General features: G+C 48.7%; 1 protein-coding gene across 1 annotated transcript in view; it reads right to left on the bottom strand.

Annotated features, from left to right (window-relative positions):
• Positions 1 to 1496: 1496 nt before the first annotated feature.
• DTX4 (deltex E3 ubiquitin ligase 4) overlaps positions 1497 to 21922 on the bottom strand; it is a gene marked incomplete at its 3' end in the record, with an annotated part of 30933 nt that continues 10507 nt past the window's right edge. Inside the window, exons 3-9 of the mRNA XM_079707932.1 lie at positions 16714 to 16775; positions 16200 to 16361; positions 13674 to 13735; positions 12596 to 12748; positions 10306 to 10467; positions 5323 to 5412; positions 1497 to 1730 (exon numbers count right to left, since the gene is read on the bottom strand). Coding sequence (XP_079564058.1) covers positions 1497 to 1730; positions 5323 to 5412; positions 10306 to 10467; positions 12596 to 12748; positions 13674 to 13735; positions 16200 to 16361; positions 16714 to 16775 — 925 coding nt within the window. The remainder of the gene's footprint in view (positions 1731 to 5322; positions 5413 to 10305; positions 10468 to 12595; positions 12749 to 13673; positions 13736 to 16199; positions 16362 to 16713; positions 16776 to 21922) is intronic.

Genomic DNA, 21922 nt, shown 5'->3' on the forward strand with positions numbered 1-21922 from the left:
CCAAACATGTAGTTCAAAGAACCCACTTTCAAAGGGAGGATTGGGTTTCCCTTCTTGGTTCCCCTTCTCTCTTCCCTGACACGCAATCCCTTCCTTAATGGGAGCTGAAGGGAATGTCAGGAAGGGGATAGACAGGGTCCTGGGACACAACCCAGACGCAGGTTGGACTGGACCCTAATGTGGCCCCAATCCTGCTGGGAATGGGCTAGAGTCTCCCTCACGCTCTGGGTCATCCTGTAATCGATGAGGGAGGTGAGGGGCCCAGCACCACCTCCGGGCTCTGATTAGCAATTGTGCACGGAGACAGATTGAAGCCCTCGTAGTCTGGCTCAGATCTCATCTTGAAAGAGATATACGAAGGAGTCAGTCCAGCCCTCAGCTTACACATCTTCCCAAGCATAGTTCTGTCTTCTTCTGGGTCCAAGTTTACTATGGGATAGGCTGGCAAAGGGTGAGGCAAGTCAAGGGCCCACAGCCTGGCTGTTTCATCCCCATCAGAATGGGGGTTTGACATCTTGCAAAACAGAGTGTGAGAACACGATGGGACCCTCCACCAACCCAGCCCAGCAGTGCACACACACGCAGACACGCACATGCACATACACATATATGCACGCACACAGATGGCACAGAGCCCAGCCTGGGCTCCACTCACAGTGACTGGATGAAACTCATGGAATCTTTGAGCTGGTCTGGGATGAGTTGGGAAGAAGGCTATGGGCTCCTCTCCCTGAGGACTGTTCAGATGCTAAGTTGGATGCAGGCTCGGGTCTGATCAGAAAGGGGCCCGGAGACATCGTGGGATGCTGCCCCAGAGAGGAATCCCAGAGCCTATCCATCTGGATGCCTCTTTGGACAGGCCAAAGGTGGGAGGAGGAGGGAGGGCCCAGAGAAGCCAGGGCGATGATGAGAGCTGAGCCTGCTCCCAGGAGCCTGTGCCACCCTGACCCTCTTGGCAAGAAGTGCTTCCCTGCTGTACACCGAGGCACGGATTTCTGACGTCACAGCAGTTTCGCGGTTCACCACTTTGCCCCGCGGTCTTGCACAGTGAGAGCCCCTCACCTCCAGCAGAGGAGAGAAAAGCGAAAACTCCGCTCTCAAAGCAGAGTGGAAGCAGCAAGAAGCCGGCTGAGGCGTGAACCTCCGGCTTCACAAGGCCAGGATAAGGAGTGCCCATACCCTAAGCGTGCTGCCCGTCCCCCCTGCTTAGGGGTGTGAGGGGGGTCCCTGCCTACCCAGCACCGAAAACTCCACGGGAACAGACTGAGGATGGCCCTCATCCCACGTCCCCTTTGCGTTGGATGAGGTCTGTGGATGACACCACCTTGTTCATTCTGGCTGCTCCCCCCAGCCTGGGGCTGGGAGGGATGGGGGGTGGAGACAGGACAGGAGGGGAGGCAGGGAGTTGGGAGGGCATGGTGCCAATGTCCACCTTGACTCTCCCCACTTCCTGACCTGTGGTCCCATGGCCTCTCCCACCCCAAAGCCCCTCCAGTTCAGTCCTTCTCCTGGGCAGCACTGTCCTCAGAAATGCCCTGGGCAGCCAGTTCAGCCAGCACATTATCCAGGTAATTGGCATCTGGGTAGCCGTGGCCAGTGAGATTAGAGCCAAACTCTGTCTTGTGATGGACCTCGTTCCAGATGACGGTATCTGACTCGCCCGTGGTGCTGGACGTACCGATGGCAAAGATGAGACGGCGATCCCAGGCCACAAGCAGCAGCTTCAGGACCTAAGAGAAAAGGCAGGAGATCAGAGTCAGGCATTCAGTGGTGGTCAAAGACCATCCCTTGGGAAGTGGAGAGTCCTCCCAAGGCTCCTAGCCCCTCCTGCATCGTGATGCCCTAAGCAGCACAGTGAATAGAAAGGGATTTGGAAATGGAGTCAGGGGCCTGCAGGTTAAGTCTTGACTCTGTCATTGACCAACTGTGTGACCGTGGACAAGTTACATCACCTCTCTGAGCTTTAATTTCCTTACTTATAAAATGGCAATGGTACACTTTATTCCTGAAGGTTGTGTGCAGCTTAGGGAGCACTATGTGAAAAGCACTTTCACAGTCGTGCCTGGCACACCTACTCAACAAATGTTAGGTGCGAGCGTCATAGCTGCATTTGATTTTTTTTTTTTTTTTTTTTTTGCGGTATGTGGGCCTCTCACTGTTGTGGCCTCTCCCGTTGCGGACCACAGGCTCCGGACATCCAGGCTCAGCAGCCATGGCTCACGGGCCCAGCCGCTCTGCGGCACGTGGGATCTTCCCGGACCGGGGCACGAACCCGCGTCCCCTGCATCGGCAGGCGGACTCTCAACCACTGCACCACCAGGGAAGCCCCATAGCTGCATTTCAAAAGCTGGGATCTAGGCATCCAAGGTACTTATGATATGATATCTTCTGAGCTATGCCCTCCCCCTGCCATCACCACCACCTGAATGTGGTATTAATTGATCCACAGCTAAAGTTGTGGAATATCTCTCCAGGGACATGGTGGAAGCGTTTTGACCTCTTCCAGGCTCTTTCATATTTATTTTCTCATCTGATCCTCACAGCCACCCTTTGAGGCAGGTCTGGCAGGTACTAATATTATCTCTATTTTATAGGTGAGGCTCAGAGACGTGTTAGGGCTTGCAGAATGTTCTAATTCAGCTGCATTAGAAAAATCTTTGTTAAGGTGAATGCCTGACACCCTGACCAGCATGAAGAAGGCACTTGATAAAAATGCATTGGGTTCAGGGCTTCCCTGGTGGCGCAGTGGTTGAGAGTCCGCCTGCCGATGCAGGGGACACGGGTTCGTGCCCCGGTCCGGGAAGATCCCACGTGCCGCGGAGCGGCTGGGCCTGTGAGCCATGGCTGCTGAGCCTGCGAGTCCGGAGCCTGTGCTCCGCAATGGGAGAGGCCACAACAATGAGAGGCCCACGTACTGCAAGAAAAAAAAAAAAAAAAAAATGCATTGGGTTCACAACTGAATGAGTATAACCATGGTGTGAGCTGGAGGTGGGGAATCTTAATAGTAATAAGAGTAGCAGGCGTTGAAACTAAGAGTTACCATTTCCTGCGTGTTTACTTACTAAGTGCCAGGCACTGGGTCATGTAATGGTTATAATAATTGGCTAAGACAGGATGCTCATTATCCCTTCTCTGCAGAAGAGGAAACAGGCTCAGAAGACAAAAGATTTGCCTTGGTCATGCAGCTAGAAAGTGCCAGAGGGGGCCTTGACTTCAGGACTGCTTGGCTTTCCCATCCCTGGTCTCAGTCATGTCTCTGTTGACTCTCAGGTGGGGATCAGAATAGATTTCATGGAGGAGGCTGCTTCTGAGCTGATCTCAGAGAGAGGGGAGGATATGAGGTATATTAATAGAGTAGGACGTATAGACGCTGGAAATACATATCATCCAAGGCGTGGATACTTAAGATTGCTGCCACCACGCTGGGCATTTTACAAACGCTACCTTCATTTAATTCTTACAACATCCTGTCCATAGCTAGAAATGATCACCATTCTTTTATAGATTAAGTCAACTTTATGTCAGTTCCCACAGCTGGTAAATGGCAGAGCTAGGATTTGAACCCAGGCTCGTCTGGCTCCAAAGCCCATGCTCTTATTACTTTGCTCTGCAAAGGAGCCCAAGGTTAGCATCTGGGAACAGCAGACAGGAGGGATAAGGGTGAGGAATTGGTGAGAGGGGACCCACACTGTAGTAGGTCTTGTATATCAAGCAGAGAAGACTGTCCTTGTAAAGAAGGAAGGGAAAGCCATCCTAACAATTTTGTATTGTTTTCTCTCACTTTATTTCTGTTAAGCAAGGAGAGTGATGCCAGAAACTGTGTTTCAGGATTACTATTCTGGTGACAGATAACTAGGTTGGCGGTGGAAGGGTGAGAAAAGGATTCAAGCGGTTTGGAGGGCAGTGCAGGGAGAAATGTGTGGTTCAGAGCCAGAGTCCAAGATGTTCATGTGTCCAGTTTGGTCCCAGGGATACAGAGTATGTCATTAACATGAAGAGGGAGGCCTGGCAGAGGAGCAACTCTTGGCAAGAGGATTCTAATTTTAACTGCAGGACTTGATGGTGGAGATGTTTAGCCAGCAGTTGGAGCTGTAGATCTCGAGCGTAGAGACGTGGCTGTTCAGGGCAAACAGGTATCAGCACTGGCCCTGACTCCTAATCTGGGAACACTGAACTGGGCACCTCTTTAGGATGATGTGGTTGATTCTCTTATTGTCTCAAACTATCTGATTCTTCCCCTCTGAGAGACTATAGCCACACTCTTTGCCGAGGGGCCTCCCTGTAGGCAGGGCACCAGCTCCTTGTCTGGCTTGTCCGTGACTTGCTGGGGCCTATGAAAGGTGAGTGGAAGTAACAAGCTTCCAGGAGCAGCTTTAATGGGATTGTACACTCCTGATTGGATTCTCTCTTGGTCCTCTGCCTCATTCCATGGGAAGGGGATGGACCACGGAAGGGCTGCTCCTTTGACCTGGATTCCAGAACAGGAAGCCACATGGAGCAGATGAAAGCTGACCCATAGCAGCAACTGAGACACAGCCACTAACATGCAAAGTACATGAGAAATAAACAGTGGTTGAAGGAAGCCACTGAGATTTAGAGGTTGTTTGTTACGCAGCATGACCTAGAGAAAGCTAACAAAGGCACGCCTCTTGTTCAATAAATCAATGGTTCTTTTCACTTTTGAGATCAGGGAATGTTTTGAAAATTCAATGATTTTCTGGCCTTATCCACAGGAAAATGAACATGAAATTTTAATTCTAATTTTAGAGTGCATAGAACCACTGAAGCCTCACCGGGAATCACTAAGAATCCAGAAACCCAGTGATTTTTCCCTCTACTCTTTTGGGGAAAATCGAAGTATTCACTAAAAAATAAATAAACAAATAAAATTCCACAAATTAAGATCCCTGCCCCAGAGCAGTGCTTCTCAAGCTTTAATATGCTGTCAGATCCCTTGGGATCTTGTTAAAATGAAGTAGGTTCTAAGGTTCTGCATTGATATCAAACTCTTAGGTGTTGTCACTGGTGCTGGTCCCAGGACCTGCCATTAGGCAGCAAAGCTCTAGAGGAAGGATCTTAACATAGATGAATTATTGCCAGTAAAATCCAGGAGAGGAAAAAGCCAAAAGCCCAGGCCCCACCACCCTGCAAAAATAAAATTCTAAACATATCCATCCTACCTCTAGTTGACTTGACTATGACTTTGCTACGTGGGCATCTAGAGTTACAAGAGACCCAGTTCTGTTTAGCATCGTAGTGAGCAAACTTGAGGCCCTAAGAGACAAGTAAATTCCCCAGCCCTGCGCTGAAACCTGCTCTCACCTTTCTCCCTTTCTCGCTGTCTGGAAGGTAACAGTGTCGTGGGAAGCCACGGGCGCTGAAACTTTTCCCAGGATTTGGGTGTTCTGGCCCCTGAAAGCAGAAAAAAAAAGAGAGCAAAGAGCATTTTTCAAAATCTTTTGGATGCAGGGGGTGCAGGCTGTGATTGATTCAAATAATGATGAATACTAATGGCCACAGAGTCTAGACAGAGAACAGACCCAAACAGCGGTGGGAGTAGTGGTTTAACACATACTCGAGTCCTTGGGCCTGGCTCTGGACCCAGAGCTGCTGCCTCCCAGCTGTGTTAGCTGGAGCTGCTCTCCCTTGGGGTGTTAATTCCCCACCCCTTAAATAAGGAAGATGTGGGATTCTCACCTTGTGGGACCATTATGAATGTTAAGGCGCACATTCAGAGCTCAGCAGCTGTTTATCACCTTCATCATCATCTATTCTGGCTCTTTTGTTTTACAAAAGAGGAAAACTGCGGGCCCCAGAGGTTAAATGACTTCCGTTATGTTAATGGCTTTGCCAAAACTTAAGCCCAGGTTTCCTGAAGCATACTCTGGACTTTTTTAACCTCTAAACTACTCAGAATAACATAAGTGCCTGTGAGCTTTGAGCCAAGAGCCATGCGATCAGAATTATCTGAATGATTCTTGGGGATTTTCTCCTTTGTCCTCATGGGTTTTGGTTTGTTTTCTTATTTAACAATATACATTGGCATATTCATGACTAAAAATCTTCTGACATTTCAACTGTCATCATCCAATACCCCTATTAAGCAAGCGGTCTCAAGCCACCAGGTGGGAAAGAAACTGAAGCAGAATTTAGCCAAAAAACAAGGCTTTCTAATCAGGGTTCAGAATGGTCTACAGGTCCCTTTGAGAAGCTCATGAAAAATGAGGGATTTTCTCCCAGGAACAATGCACATATTTTCCCCCTACACACAATGTTTGTCTATAATTTCTGAGCACCCCTGGCCCCCCTCAGAGTCTGTGAAACCCTGTTTTCAAATCCCGTCTAGACGAAGCCAATATAACATTGATAATTCCACACAGCTCCTGGTACAAGCTCTCACACCGTAGATCAGTAACCGTATCCTGGCTGAACAAATGAATGAGCGAGTGAATGCAGGAATGAATGAATGAATGACAAAACTTCAAGAAAACACAGATTTTCCATTTTCTCTTACTATGGACGACAGTTCCAAAATGATTTAAAAATTATGTGATTAAAACAATCTTTTTTAATAGCATGGTTCAGGATCATGTATGATTTTGCAAACTGAACAGCACGATGAGTACAGTGGAGTCTCAGAGAAGGGAAAGATCACAGGGAACGGAAGAAAGGGGCAACAGTGTCTTCTGGGAGATGCGGGACTTGAGGGTTCTGAGTTTCACATTCTTCTGAAATCACATTTACAACATTCCCACGGCCACGGCTGTTTCTAAGCCAGGCTGGACAGCTGATGGCCGATTCTCACCACGGTTCTGCCCACTCCTCTCCTGCCCGGGACTTGCCTGTTACGCGGCCAACACAGACACCTGCTTGGCACCAGCCCAGCAAGGCTGTGTGCTCGCTGCACGGTGCTAAGCTCAGCAGTCACGACTCTGCCTTGGCCCCGCTCAGAGTGTCTCCCCCAGAGAATCATCGTCTGCAGTGAAGGCAGAGCTTAAAGGGCCTCACTCCTCATGAAAGCCCAAGCCTGTGTGGTCCCTGGGGTCTCCAGGAATGGACTTTGCCCTGAGGGTTCTGCTACCGACTCTCACGGGTGGTCTACGGAATGGCTGTAAGGACAGTGCACGGATGCATTTCCCTTGACACAAGCTTGGGTTTTCCTAAGGAAGCCATGGCACCTCCAGAGGCAGCAGGCGGGCACCTCTCTACCCTAGTGCAGGCTCCCCATTCTTTGGTCCTGGAGTCCGGGAACAAAGAACATCCTCCAAAGTGGCTGCCCCACCCTGACTTTGCCCACGTCAGTCTGGCCTACTTCCCACCAAGGCCATTGGCTGTTTCTGGGGACGCCTGTATTCTCATTCTTGTCCCTATTATACCCCCCCACCCCGGCAGCCCTAGAATCATTCCAGAAGTCTCACTTGCCCTCACATCCAACCGTATCTCCCTGGTCCCGGCCCCTCCCTTTTTCATTCCTGGAAGCTAAATTATCGCAGTGGTCTAATGGGTCTGTCAGGTCACCCCCCCACTCTTTTGCCAGACTGGCCTTCCTAAAGCATCTTCCCAATCACACGACTTTCCATAATCCTACCCAATGCCTGACCACCTTCAGGGACCCCCGCCACCAGCCTGTCAAGGAGAATCTACAGCCTTCACCCTGGTGTTGGAGGCCTCCTGACCTGGCCACAGCCTCCCTTCTCTGCCCGCTCTTTCACTCTTTCACATCCTCCTTTCGCCCTCCTCCTGTCGCCTACTTTGGCAAACCTTAACCCAAATTAAACTCTTCCTTATGGGCCTTCCACACCCTCTTTCTCTCCCTTGGCGACTCTGTTGTGTCCTCCAACTAAAAACACTCTCCTCCATTTCTTCATGTCTTTCCTCTACTAGTGAGTACCCTGCCCCCAGAAAGTCTCCTCCAACCCTCCCAGACAGACAGACATAGGCCCTCGTCCTTACCCTGACATGTAAGATACTCATTAATGATGGAGACCAGGTCCTGAGCACCTTGGTTCTGTACCCTGGACCACAATATGCACATATAAACATTATCACCCATCTTTACAAAACCCCCGCACATTAGCTTCCCAGCTGTGCAGATAAAGAAACAGGGCTCAGGAAGGTCAAGGGGTCAAGGTCCAAAATCACCAGCTAAGGAGGAATCAGCCAGGAATTGGAAATGAGGTCCTGTCAGACTTTGAAGGCCTTGTGTTGTCTTTGTCCACCCTGCTTCCCACAGCTTGTATCAGTGGTGCACATCAGTTTTTACTCTATAGTTTAGTGATGTATATTTATTTCTGCCTGACTGGTTGATATGTCCTTCAAAGAAGAACCATGTTTTCTTATTCAATTTTTTACAGACAATTACATCTCCCTGTTTTATTTCTTCCTTATCTCACTAGAAGGGGGACTTTAGGGAAGCAAGCACTGTTTGTTTAGCTCCCCATTCTTTCTCTAGCATCTAGAACACGCCTGGTCCCCTGTCCACACTCAAATGTTTGTTAAACAAAAGACAAAATGGAGGAAGGCAAGGAGGAAGGAGGAAAAGAGGGTAAACAAATAAATATTTGTTAAATAAATGAATCCAGTGAACACCCTAAACGTTTAGAAAAAGCGTCAATGTGTGAAGGAAGGGACACATTTGTATTTACTGCCAGGAAAATTGTTCAATTTGTTCCTTAGGGCTGTCTTTTGAAGAATCAAAAGAAACGTCCACAAAAGTCAAGGACTTTTCAAATTATTAATTAATTATCAAATTACAAATGCAAATACCATTTGACAAAAAAAAAATCCACTTCTAGAAAATTATTCTACAGATATACTCACATGTGTGCAAGGTTATTCATGACAGCATTTTGTTGTAGCAAAAGATTGGAAACAATCCGTATGCCCATCCAATGGAGATGGCTGAATATAAATTATGGTACATTTATCCAAGGGATGATTATGCAAAGCTAAGAAAGAATGTGGAAGTTCTCTCTATACTGACATGGAAAGATCTACAGATTATATTGTTCACTGAAAATGCAGGGTGCGTCCATGTCCTGGCTATTGTAAATAGTGCTGCAATGAACATTGTGATACATGTGGGAAGCAGCAACATAGCACAGGGAGATCAGCTGGGTGCTTCCACGACCTAGAGGGGTGGGCTGGGGAGTGTGGAAGGGAGGCTCAAGAGGGAGGGGATATAGGGACATATGTACGCATATGGCTGATTCACTTTGTTGTACAACAGAAACTAACACAGCATTGTGAAGCAGTTATACTCCAATAAAGATCTATACAAAAAAGAAAGAAAGTGCAGGGTGCAGAACAATATGTCTGATATGTCACCCTTTGTGTAAAGATGGGAGGAGTGGATGAAGTCTTTGTTGCAAATGCACAAAGAACCCTGAAAGGATACATAAGAAAGTGAGAACAGTGGCGGAGAGTTGGGGAGGGTGAGACTGGGTAGATGGGGGACCAGAGTGGGAAGGAGACTTTTCATAGCATAACGTTGTCTTAGCAGCTCTGGCTGCTATAACAAAATAACATAAACTGGGTGGCTTGTAAACAACAGAAATTCATTTTTCACAGTTCTAGAGTCTGGGAAGTTCAAGATCAAGGTGTCGGCTGATTCAGTGTCTGGTGAGACACCACCACATAAATTGTTTGGTTTCACAGGTTCACAGCTGGAGAGGAATTGGTCTCCGGATGAATTCTACTTTGAGTCTCACCCTATCTAATGTAGATGATATTTAGATAAGACTTTGGACTTAAACTTTAAAGTGGGTGCTGGAATGTGTTAAGATTTGGGGGCTATTGGGATGGAATGAATGTATTTTGTGTGCAGGAAGGACATGAATTTGGGGAGGCCACGGGCGGAGAGCTGTATATTGAAAGTCTGGGTCCCCCCCCATAAATTATTATGTTGAAATCTAATCCCGAATGTGATGGTATTAGGGGGTGCGGGGGCTCCCTTGGTGGGTGATTAGGTTATGAAGATGAAGCCATCATGAATGGGATTAGTGCCCTTATAAAAGAGACGCCAGAGAGGCTCCTCATCCCTTCTGCCATGTGAGGACACAGTAAGAAGATGGTGTACAAACCAGGAGGCAGGCTGCCACCAGACACTGAATCTGCTGGCATCTCAATCTTGAACTTCTCATCCTCCAGAACAGTGAGAAATAAATTTCTGTTGTTTAAAAGTCATTCAGTCTGTGGGGTTTTTTGTTTGTTTGTTACAGTAGCTTGAATGGACTGAAGACAAACATTTAGTTGCAAACATTTGAACTTCAAATGATAAAAGCCAGTGGCTATGGGTGGGCTCACCTGAATGCCAGGGGGGATGCTGTAGATGATCCGGATGGTTTTGCAGTCTGGGTGGCCAGGCAGAGAGTGGGGAATGAGGTGGTACTCCATCTTCCCTGGAGGCTGGGTACCTGTCTTCACCCCATAAATGGTCTTACAGGTTGGACACTGCAAACTCCCATCCTGAAGAGACAAGGTCAGAATAGGAAACAGTTTTAGTAATGACCTCCCCACCCAACCCCAAAAGGTACCAGAGATAAAGGGCTGGGGTCGGGGGCAAAATGCACCCAAATGAGTAACAGACCTGAGTTGCCCCCCTGCCTGGCTACTGAGGCCATTGAAAGCTGAAGCTTTCTCCAAAATAAGAGGAGGAAAATTCCACACCAACCCCATGCTCCATGCTAAGGGACATGTAAGGGAGACCCCATCCTTCATAAGGAGACCGGGCTTTGCCCTGCATCTCAGGACTCTGATGGGGGGATGGTGGGGGACTCTGGGTACAGTGACGTGAGGGGTCATGGTTTCACAGCAGGACCTGGTGACGTGTCTTCTGGAGGGATAGGAGGAGAGCTTGGGAGAGAGCCTGGACAGTAAATCCTGTTCCCAGCTTGAAAAAAGAAAGGGAGGGAGGAGAAGGAAAGCGTGGGCAGGGAACAGTGTGTGTACAAAGTGCTGTCACACAGCGGGGACCAGAGCTCTCCAGGACATCCAGATCTCCTCGGGGAAGACTGGGATCCTCTGCAGGGCTATTTAAGGACGCTTCCATTCGAACTCTACTCATTTAAAGGAACAGCTTGTATTCAGGGCAATGGAAGTTACTCCGTGTGATCAAAGGATGGGAATCCAAGGCCAGGGTCCCACTCTCTGTTCTGGCCTTAACTTGCTTCATGACCTTGGATGAATCACTCCATCCAATAAATTCTCTCTGGACTTTTTCAGCCCTCTTCTCTGTAAAGAAGATAAAAACTGCATGCTTCAAAGTATTAGTGCAAAAGAGAATAAAGGATAGTGTCTTCAACATTTTTGAACCACCATGGAAATAAACGCAAGAGTACTAGGTTATTCTTGAATACAGTTATCAAAAAAGGGAATAAATGTTCTAAGAAACCTCTTTAAACCCAAAATAACCTCCTCAAATGCCAAATCCTGATGAAACCTTTTTTCTTAGGGTCAGGAAATTGGGCAAGGGATACAGACACGCATCGTTCACAAATAATTGAGCTCTCTGAGACAGAGAAAGATCCCAAGATTGGCACTTTGGGAATTTCAACCACAGGGCTATATTTGGATGAAGGGAAAAAACATACAGCCATAATACAAGGGAGATACCAATTTGAATAACAATGCTAACAGCACCCTATGTTTGATCTCCATTTTCCAGATGGAAAATGAAATGTCCGGGAGGTTGAAAATCTTGCCCAAGGTCATTTGGCTACTAAGCCAGGGTTTGAGCTTAGGTCTGCTGCCTTTACTCTTTTCCCACAGCAAGAGAAGTACAGAGCAGCCTCTGAAAGCCAAACATCTTTTTGGATGAATAAGAGGTTGGAGGATATCACAAAAATCTCAGACTCTGATGCAATCCAAGCTGGGCCTGGAGAAATGAGTAGAATTCAAATTCATGCAGATGGGGAATGAAGGTTATTCCAGCCATGGGAGAGAACATGAGAAAACTCAATGGCTTAGGCATTGTAAGGAGAGAGTTATCATCTGAGGACACTCCCAGATTCCTGGAAACCAGCTCTAATGGTGAAATACCACTCCTGTCATTAATGGACAAGACAAGCATCACAGACAGCCTTCCCCTCCTCTAACAGTAGGACCCTAAGGGACTTCCAGTTATACTTTCACAAAATCTTTAGTGCTTTGGAAGGGGCAGTGAAAGGTGTTTTGAAATTGTCCACCAAAAATGAATTGTAACTGAAAATCACTAGCCCTGGGAGAAGGAAGGGTGATAGGAAATCCATCCATGCCAGTATGAGTGGACACTAACCACTGGCCCATCATCATGGACCACTCCCCCTCGGGACACTCAGGGACAGAAGTCTACACCTTTCAGACCACCACTCAGTGTGGATACAGGGGGAGAGTTGGGTAGCATAGACCAAAAGGAAGGTAAAGACAGATTTTACCAACATCATAATTTCGTGGAAACTGATCCTGCTGAGAACAGCCAAGTTCATCACCCCTGCTGCTCTGGGATGCCTTTGAGACTCCCCGAAACCACCTGCGTGCCACTCCAATAAGGCCTCCATGCTCTTGCACCCCAGGGCCCACGTGGGAGGTGGCAGCAGCCCCACGGGCTGGCACTAACCTTGTTGCCGTTGTTGTACATGGCGACCAGGCAGTAGATGTGGTAGATGTGGCCGCATCTGGACAGCTTACCCACTAGGTCAGGCTTGACCGTCGGCTGTGGACCCTTGTAGCCCGAGGGGGCCGTGAGGCGCTCCATACAGATGGTGCAGTCCTGGGGGAGGGAGGAGACAGAGGAAAGAGGACATCAGCTCTCAATCAGCCTAGGAGCCCAAAGCATCTCCAAGGCGGTTCCCGCGTGATCTCAGAGGTCAGGTGAGCGATTTCTTCTCCTCTTCTAGAAAGCCCACAAACCAGGGTAAACATGCCTTTGGGAATCTAAATAGAATTCTGCCTTGCTTTGTGCAACAGAGAAATTCCTGAAATAATTCCTGGCGGTGGTACATGTTCATTTAGGCTGGCCAACAGAATGATAACCTCCTTGGGGGCTGTGACCGACCGTCCTTCCTTGGTATCCTTCAGTGGCTTGGGGAGGAAACCAATGCTTGCTGACAGACTCACCGACAAGCTTTATTTAAGTGGAACGTCTGTAAAGGAATTGTATTTGAAGTGTCCTGGAGAGGCTGCTCTTTAAATAAGTCTGCAACAGGATTTCTCGACCTTGGCACCATTGACATTTGGGGCTGGATAATTCTTTGCTGTGGGTGCTGTCCTGGGCCTTCCTGGGCATTGTAGGGTGTTTAGTAGCATCCTTGGCCTTTGTCTACTAGATACTATCAGCATCCCCTCTCCCCTCCAGTCATGTAAAATCACCTCTGGTTGAGAACTGCTGATGCACATCAAGCCCATTTTAAAGTCAGTGCCCATAGCTTATCATCCTGCCTTTCTTAAATTCAGACTCTCATGTTAAGACAGTTTAGAATCAGTCAGCAGTTTGCTAAATGGGGAGGTGGGGGAGGTTAAGCTGCAGCCGTTGCTCAGGACCATGAACCTGGGAGCCTGGGCGTCCGCTCTGACCAGCTCTGCACCAGTCAGGACTTAGAAAGCAGCTCCTGCCGCATCCCGCGGAAAACTCTAGCAGAGGAGATGCTTGTGGGTGACGGAGAAGGTGAACCCCGCCCTGTCTCCCCTGCAGTCACCTCGTCTGGTGGATGCCGGACTTTCTGCAGATACTTCTTCAGCACTTCTTCTGGGGTTTTACCTGTGGGGACAAGATATTCAGTGGGCCACCAAGACAAGCTGGATGTGCCAGAGAGAGGGGAGTTGTTAGCCAGGCTCAAAGCAGAAAAGGCAAGCAATTCATTGCACAATTGGATTTAAGAACTGAAAGGGAACAGAGTGGTAGAAGATGGAGGGAGGTGGTCTGAGGAGGTGGGAGGTGTTCACATCTGCCTTTATCTCCTTAGGTCACTTCCCTGACAGCCCCCTGCCTAATTTCAACAAGCCCACTTTTTAACTGACAGAGGTTGAGTGGGTTTCTCTTCCACATCGTCGAAGAGCCTGGACCCGCCCAAATGATGCAATGAGATGACAAATGAAAGCACTCTGCATTGCAGCTCTATTTACAATAGCCCGGAGATGGAAACAACCTAAGTGTCCATCATCGGATGAATGGATAAAGGAGATGTGGCACATATATACAATGGAATATTCCTCAGCCATAAAAAGAAATGAAATTGAGCTATTTGTAATGAGGTGGATGGACCTAGAGTCTGTCACGCAGAGTGAAGTAAATCAGAAAGTGAAAGACAAATACCATATGCTAACACATATATATGGAATTTAAGAAAAAAAAAAGGTCATGAAGAACCTAGGGGTAAGACAAGAATAAAGACACAGACGTAGAGAATGGACTTAAGGATATGGGGAGGGCGAAGGGTAAGCTGGGACAAAGCGAGAGAGTGGCATGGACATATATACACTACCAAACGTAAGGTAGATAGCTAGTGGGAAGCAGCTGCATAGCACAGGGAGATCAGCTTGGTGCTTTGTGACCACCTAGAGGGGTGGGATAGGGAGGGTGGGAGGGAGGGAGACGCAAGAGGGAAGAGATATGGGAACATATGTATATGTATAACTGATTCACTTTGTTATAAAGCAGAAACTAACACACCATTGTAAAGCAATTATACTCCAATAAAGATGTAAAAAAAAAAAAAAAAGAAAGCACTCTGTAAGCTGTTACACATTTAAAAGCATTAGGTAGGCTTACAGCATTCCTTTTACAATGTGCTAAGTACTGTCTCAATTGGTAATGTGGAGCCAAAGTGCTATTATTTTTATGGGAAACCAGGAATTTATGACCACAGCTTCAGGACAGTCTTCTTCTTCGGCTGTTGATGGCATGATCGCTGCCAGCAGAGGTAGCCCGGCAGTAGGGAAAGGGTGATGCTCTGGGAAGCAATCACCCGACAGGTGCATTGATTCTGGAATTTTGGGGAGGGGGGGAACTGGACCCCTAAGTGGCAGCCTAGCCTAAAGGCAAGGGATGGGATGATACGGACTCACAAAGAGGCATAGAAATTTGAAAAAAGGGTCAGTGCCTCCCTGGGTGACCTTCTTAACTTCTCTAAGCTTCTGTTTTCTCACCTAGGAAATGGGCAAGAGCAACCACTAGCACCTACTGAGAGTGATGCTTTGACAATTAAATGAGCTAATGGATGTACAGTTCTTTGGCACTTTACCTGCTAAGAGTCTGATATATGCTATTAATAATAACAGGAAGAGTGGGAAAGTGCAAAATCCTGCCGTTTCCTATGAGACTACAAGCAAGGCAATCAAGTTTATTTAAGCAGAGAGATTTTGATAGACTGGAAAAGTAGGACAGGGTTTGAGGAAGTGGATCCTGCAACATTCAAAAGCTGGGATGCAGGCCCTTCCTTCCCACTGCCCTGCTTCTCTTAGAAGAATCAAGCTTCTATTAACTGAAAGCCTATTGCTTGCCGGGCTAAGTCACAATATACATATGATCCCATTGAAACTTCATAACAAGTTTGCAAGGTGGGGACTTAGGGGTGACGGTGAAATCATTTAACAGCCAATACCAGAGACTAGAAAGACCAGCCACAGAGCTGAAGTGGGGTCCTTGGTGCCCTGATAAGCACAGGTATTTGACCTCCTAGTTGTAGGATGTGAAAAGGGAGAATGGAGCTCCTAAAGGGGGGTTCGAGGGGCCAGAGCATCTGGAGTCTCCAGAGGGACACGAGACAGTGGTTATTTCCCCAGTGACATGGATGCATTACAGGACATACCTGCCGGGTACCGGTTGTGCCCATTGTAAAGGTGAGAAAATAAGAGACTGGGGTCACAAGACTGCAAGGGACAAAGTTGGGATATGAGTCAACTCTGTTTGGGTTCCAATGTCAAAGTGATCTTTCTCTCTAATGTATTGATATTTTATCTGTGTCACGCATCCTATTTTTATGTGTCTATATTTTTGCGCTGCATTTTTATATTTCTCAAGGTGTCTCCATCTGATCCATACCTCATCCACTTTGGTGTTATCATCAGAACAGGTACTAGGTAGGCCCATTTAGCAGATGCAGAAATTAAGGCATAGAGGGTGCAGGCATGGGTGTGACCCTCAGTGGTGGAGGCAGAGCCAGAGCTGGGAGCCAAGTCTGTGACCTCCCCGCCAGGACCCCTTTCGATACAGAGGCCGATACCTTTCTTGGCTTGTTTCTTGGTGGTCTTGCGGCTTGTGTTGGAAACCCCTGGGATGGATTTTATTTCGCTCTTGCTGACGGGGGGTGGGTGGAGGACCAGCTTTGGTGGCCTGGTGAGACACACAGGCAGCCCTGCCGCACTCATGAGGATCCCAGTGATTCCTGGAAGGGCAAGAGCATGAGAGAAGAAGGACTGGAGAGTCAGCCCCCCAAACCCCCACCCAACTCCCCCCTCCCCAGTAACCTATGCGCCTCCTTTCCACCGGCGCTCTCATAACTCATGGATTCTCTACGTAGCCTCTACTTTTCTTGGAAACATCCATTCCCTCATTTTCAACAGCAAGCTTTGCTTTTCACAATCAATTCTTCCCAAACTCTTCCTGCCCTTCCATCCCAACTCCTCACATCCTCATTTGTCTTAATCAACATCCGAATTATCTCTCTTTTTACAAATGCTCACTATACCTATTTCATTGGTTTTGTTTTTCTACCTTCAGCCGGGGGCTTCTCTTACCTGCCAAGGCAGGGTTGACAGGACTGGACCCACTTAGGTTCTTCACTGGGACGGTGGGGACCCTGAAGAAAGAAAGAGCAGACACATCATGCTTTTGACAAGTGGGACAAAATGGACCAGGGGTGGGGACCCCAAAACTTCACCCACCGAGGGGTTCCCCTTTCTTACAGGAAATACTTATTCCTACTAAAAATGCAGTAAGTTCTTAGCCCCTCAGCCAGAGCTGATACCTTCAAACCTTGTCAGTCCACACCATGCCTCCACTCAGAACCTCAAAACTCAGAATGGCTCCACAGTTCCCTCAGAGTCCCAGGAAGGCCTACACAGCCCTGCATGAGCTGCCAAAATCCCCCGCCCCAATCCCCCCAGCTCTCTGGCCTCTCCTCAAGTCACTCGCCTCTTTACTGCACTCTAGCTGTTCCTCTTACTGGCCAAGAACACTCCTGCCTCAGAGCCTTTGCATAGGCTGTTCCCTCTGCCTGAAATGCTGTTCCACCTGACACCTACTTGGTTCCTTCCTACAACTTCTTCAGCCTTGGCTCAAATGTTCCCTTCTCAGCGATGTTCCTGAGGCCATCTTATTTAATACTGCTACCCACCCCTCCATCCCACCCTGAGACCCCCCCAAGCCCTCTTACCCTGGTCTTTTTTTTTTTTTTGGCCACGTCCCATGGTTTGTGGGATCTTAGTTCCCCAACCAGGGATTGAACCTGGGCCCAGGGCAGTGAAAGTGCTGAGTCCTAACCCGTGGACTGCCAGGGAATTCCCACGTATGATCTTTGAAAATAAGTTGTTGCTTCTTATCTTCCCTCCTAAAATCTAAGCTCTACCAGGGCAAATATCTTTGTCTGTTTCATTCAGAGCCTGACACTGGTAGGCATTCAACAAATATTGGTTGAAGAAATGAAAAAAACATAAAGAAGCAAGTTCAGACTTGGGTGTACAGTCACCTCAGAAGCTTTTGAAAAGGCAAAGCCCCTTGCCTGCCTCAGAAGCTCTACCTGTGGGCCAAGAGAATCTGCATTTTTACAAGCTTCTGCTGAGAGGAAGCAGAGGCAGCTGATCCCTAGTCTAACATTTGGAAACCATTGCTCTAACAGCTGTCACTTCTCCTTTTGCCTGAGAAACATAAATATCAGGCAAGGCCTCCTCCCTTTTCTGTCCTTCTCCCCAGCAACTTGAGCCAGGATGGAGAGAAGACAGCACAGCTGCCTGGGAAAGTCGAGGCCTCCCACGGTGCTGAGTAGAAAAATATGAGACACATGGGGCTGGGTCTTGCACCATCCCCCTTGCCACCCAGGCCTCCACAGCTGGGTTTGGAAGGGGATGTGGGCTTGGAGAGCCCGAGGGACTGGGTCACCGATGACTCCAGGAACCAGAGTTTCTGCTATGGGAGTAGGGTGGTGCTGGGACAGTAGGGGGAGGGGAAAGAGCACGTGTTTATTTTTTATTAATTTATTTGTCCATTCATACTGAGCCCACTTTGTGTTGGATACACTGCTGGATGCCAGGGACACAGCAGTGAACAAGACAGCCCACAGCCCTTCATCCATGTGTTAAAAACGCTAACAAGAGTAGAGTCAGGCACTTAATCCCAGGCACCATTCTACCTGCTCACAGTATATACATCCATCTAACCCTTCCAACAACCTATGCAAGAGGTGTTATTATTATTAACTCCGTTTTAATAGGCAGGGAAGGTGAGACACAGAGAGGTTAAGCAAACTTGACGAAGGTCACACGGCGAAGGATTTGAACCCAGGAAATCTGTCTCCGGAGCCCATTGTTTTAGCCACTCACTAGGCTGTGCTCTAGTGTCTGTGTAATCCTCATAACACCCCATGCTGCAGACAGAAAACACGAAGCTTCAGGTTTAAGCAATGAACCCACAACTCAGAGGGGAGGTTGGAAGGTCACCTCAAGGCTGAGCACTGGGTCTGTCTGTCCCCCACATGCCCAGAAGGATGGGTGCTTGCCTGGCCACGCTGAGTCTTCTGGGGCCTCTCCTTTCCCAGGGATGATGACGTGTGCACCAGGGTTGTGAGAAGGATGTGGAAGTAACAAATGTGGGTGTGTTTGTGTCTCAACAGGCCACCAAAGGCTACTTGTCCTCAGAAACTGTCCCCAGGATAAATCAAATCCCAATGGGACGAGGTGAAAGCTGAATTCAACACAAAAGAAAGACACCAAGAAAAAGAGGCACAGACTTGATTCCGGACCCTGTAACCTGCCCCACAGGGCCAGGCATGGTAGAGTGGATGGGGGGGTGGTGGTCAGAGAAATCAGCTTAAAGACCCAGTCCTGCCAGTCACCATGTCCATCAACTTTTCTGAGCCTCAATTTCCTTATCTGTAAAGCTGTGAAAGTCTTGGGTTAGAAGCTGCCAAGGAGACTTCCTGATGATTTCCCACCCCAGTACCTGGGGACCCAGGGTGTAGTCTCTGCCCTGGGTCTCCCACCTGGGGCTGATTCTCCTCCCGCCTCTCTCTGGGGAGGTGGGGTGGGCAGGGTCCCTCCTCTGCGCCTGCTCTCTGGATCCACACCAGGGGGCAGTGGGCGCCACCCAGCTCAGCACCTGCCTTCCCCCCTCACCATCTCCAAGGCCCCCACTTCAGCTGATACGTAGCTGTGATCTGGGTGACAAAAGCCACCTTTGTTCCCACAAACTGGACTGGCTGGTTTCCACACCCAACCTGGTTAACCAGGAAATAGTCCAATCCCCAGAGCGTACATCCCGGGCAGCCCGAGCACTCAGGGCTGGGGGCAAGGTCTGGGGAGAGGGAGGGTGTGCTGGTGAATACTGAGGAACAGGTGGGTGTCCCTGCCATGCCAGGAAAGGGACAACATGGTGGAAGGGCTTGTCAGGAGGCTCCGGATGGTGGCAGCAGGGCTTGGGGAAGAGGGGATATTTGCTTATGAAATACAGAAGGGTCCAGCGGAAGGGGCCCTGCAAGGGGGTCAGGCTATCTGCTTCTAGCCCAGCTCTGCACCGACTTTGTGCCTTTGGGAAAACCGTGCAGCCTCTCTGCCATTCATGACCGCACCTGAGTGACCACGCAGTAAACAGGGCACCCTAAATCTCTGTCCCTGGGTTCCCAGGGAGGATTTAGGATCCAGGTCGAAAACTTTGTAAATAGCCAAGCCCTATGCAAATGTGGGTGATTGTTTACATTTTTTGGTTCCCAAAGGTAAGAGGAAGTTGGGCTTGATATAAAGCCTTTTCCTGCGTAATATTCCAATTTTCTCAGATTTTTGAGGATGTCAGGTGTAAAGTACTAATACAAAGTTGAGTGCTGGGCAGATTGTTGAGCTGGCAACACTTGATCACCCTTCCCCCACCGTTATTCGTTAAAATGAAAACCAAGGAGAACAGCCTGTATGGTCCACACCGGTCACACCCTGTCGGGGCCCCCAGGGTTATAGATGCCTGAGTCCTTTTTCTAGAGATCAGCAACCCAAAGGCAGGTGAGCATTCACATCCTGCAGGCAACTCAGCTCAGCAAAAGCTGCCTGACCCAACTTCTTGTTGGCCAATCAGCAGACACCCCCTGCCCCCCATGCTGTGGGGAAGTTCCCAGTTATGCAGGGTGCACGTTTTAATTTCTGTCTCTAACATACAAAACTAAGAAAAGAGAAGAGCTGGCAAGGTGGCAGGGGAAGGGGGTTGATGAGGGGAGAATAGCTCTGCAGATACCATGGTGAGAAGTGCTTTTCTGGGAGTTATGAGCCAACCCAGGAATCCTCAGCGGAACAATGGTCTTGTCTCTCCAGCAACCGAGGTCTCGCTGGAGATAGAGAAGCCTCCGTTCTGGAAAAGAGGGCCAGAGGGGCGACTCCCGCCCTCCTCAGCACAGCCCTCTCCTCTTTAGAAACCCCCTGCTTGTGTCTCTGAATAATTCACAGGATCTTTTGTTCCCCCCAAACCCTTCTCTCCATCCCACCTCTCCCGCCCTCCCTGGTCTTCCTCTTTTCCGTGGGAAAGTTACTGGAAGAGGTCATGGGCAGAGAGGGGAGGGGGAAGGGGCCGTTGGACGACAGAAGGTCGATGGCAATGGCAGACAAAGGGAATAAACACGCTAATTAAATGGCCAAGAAAGACTGGAGGAGAAGATGGTAGTGGGGGTGAGGGAGGTGGGAAGAGGTGAAAAGGAGAGGGCTGGAAGACAGAGAGGGTAGGGAGGGGCCTCCCTTGTCAGGAAAACAGAGCAGAGAAAAAAACAACTTGTTTCTATAGCCCTTTTGAAATTGCACTGCCCAGACCTCCGCCCTATTCTGCTGCTGGATTCTATTGGCAGGCAGATACTCAAGCAGAGAGATAAAGAGCTGCCGCCTCCTTCACTGACATTTAAAGCGATCTGGGGTCCCTTTCCCTCAAGTATGGCATGGGGTCACTTGGCTTTTGTGTAGGGCGCCAGAAAAGAAGTAGGGTGTTAGATTCGGCTCAGCTCTGACTTCAGTAACTACAGAGCGCGTAGATACTGTTCGTAATAATAATAGCAGCTAATACTGAAAAGACTCTTATTATGTGCCAAGCACTGTAGTAAATCCACACTGAATATTTCATTTAGTCCTCATGACATATGCTATATGTCATGTACCTATAAGCAAGGTACTATTCCTATCCCCATTTTACAGATGAGTAAACTGAAGATAGAGGACGCAAAACTTGCCCCAAGTTACACGGCCAGAAACTTGGGTTCCAGCCCAGCCAGTCAGATTCTGAAGACCGTGTTCTTACCCACTATAGGAGCCTCCCTCTGCCATGCCAGCAGTCACCCTGGAACTCCGTTAGAGGCCCTGGGATGCTGCTGTACGCCAGTGTGGAGAAATTGAGCAGCGGCATTTGTGCGGGTACCCCTTCCCCTCTGCCAAGTACTTCTGCAGGCTCAGAGGAAGTCATGAAAATCCCAGGCATCTGACTAGCATCTGACCATTTATAAATTGCCTTCGAATACAACGAGGAGCTGGGCTTTGGCCAAAAGAGCAGCCGACTAGGAGACGAAAATCTAGGTTCCAGCTCCCACTCTGTAACAAGTGGGCTGTGCATCTCTCCTTGGGGAGTTCATTCCCAGCTGAGTGCCCATGCCCAACACTTGCATCACAGTGTAAGGTCATGAGTTAATGCCGGCGAGTGCATAGGGTCAGCTGTTAAGGGGTGACTGCTCTTAGCTGAGGTTTTGACACCGACTCCATGGGGTAGGCAATGCAA

The sequence above is a fragment of the Hyperoodon ampullatus genome (assembly GCF_949752795.1).
Source record: "Hyperoodon ampullatus genome assembly, chromosome: 7".
Taxonomy (NCBI): Eukaryota; Metazoa; Chordata; class Mammalia; order Artiodactyla; family Ziphiidae; genus Hyperoodon; species Hyperoodon ampullatus.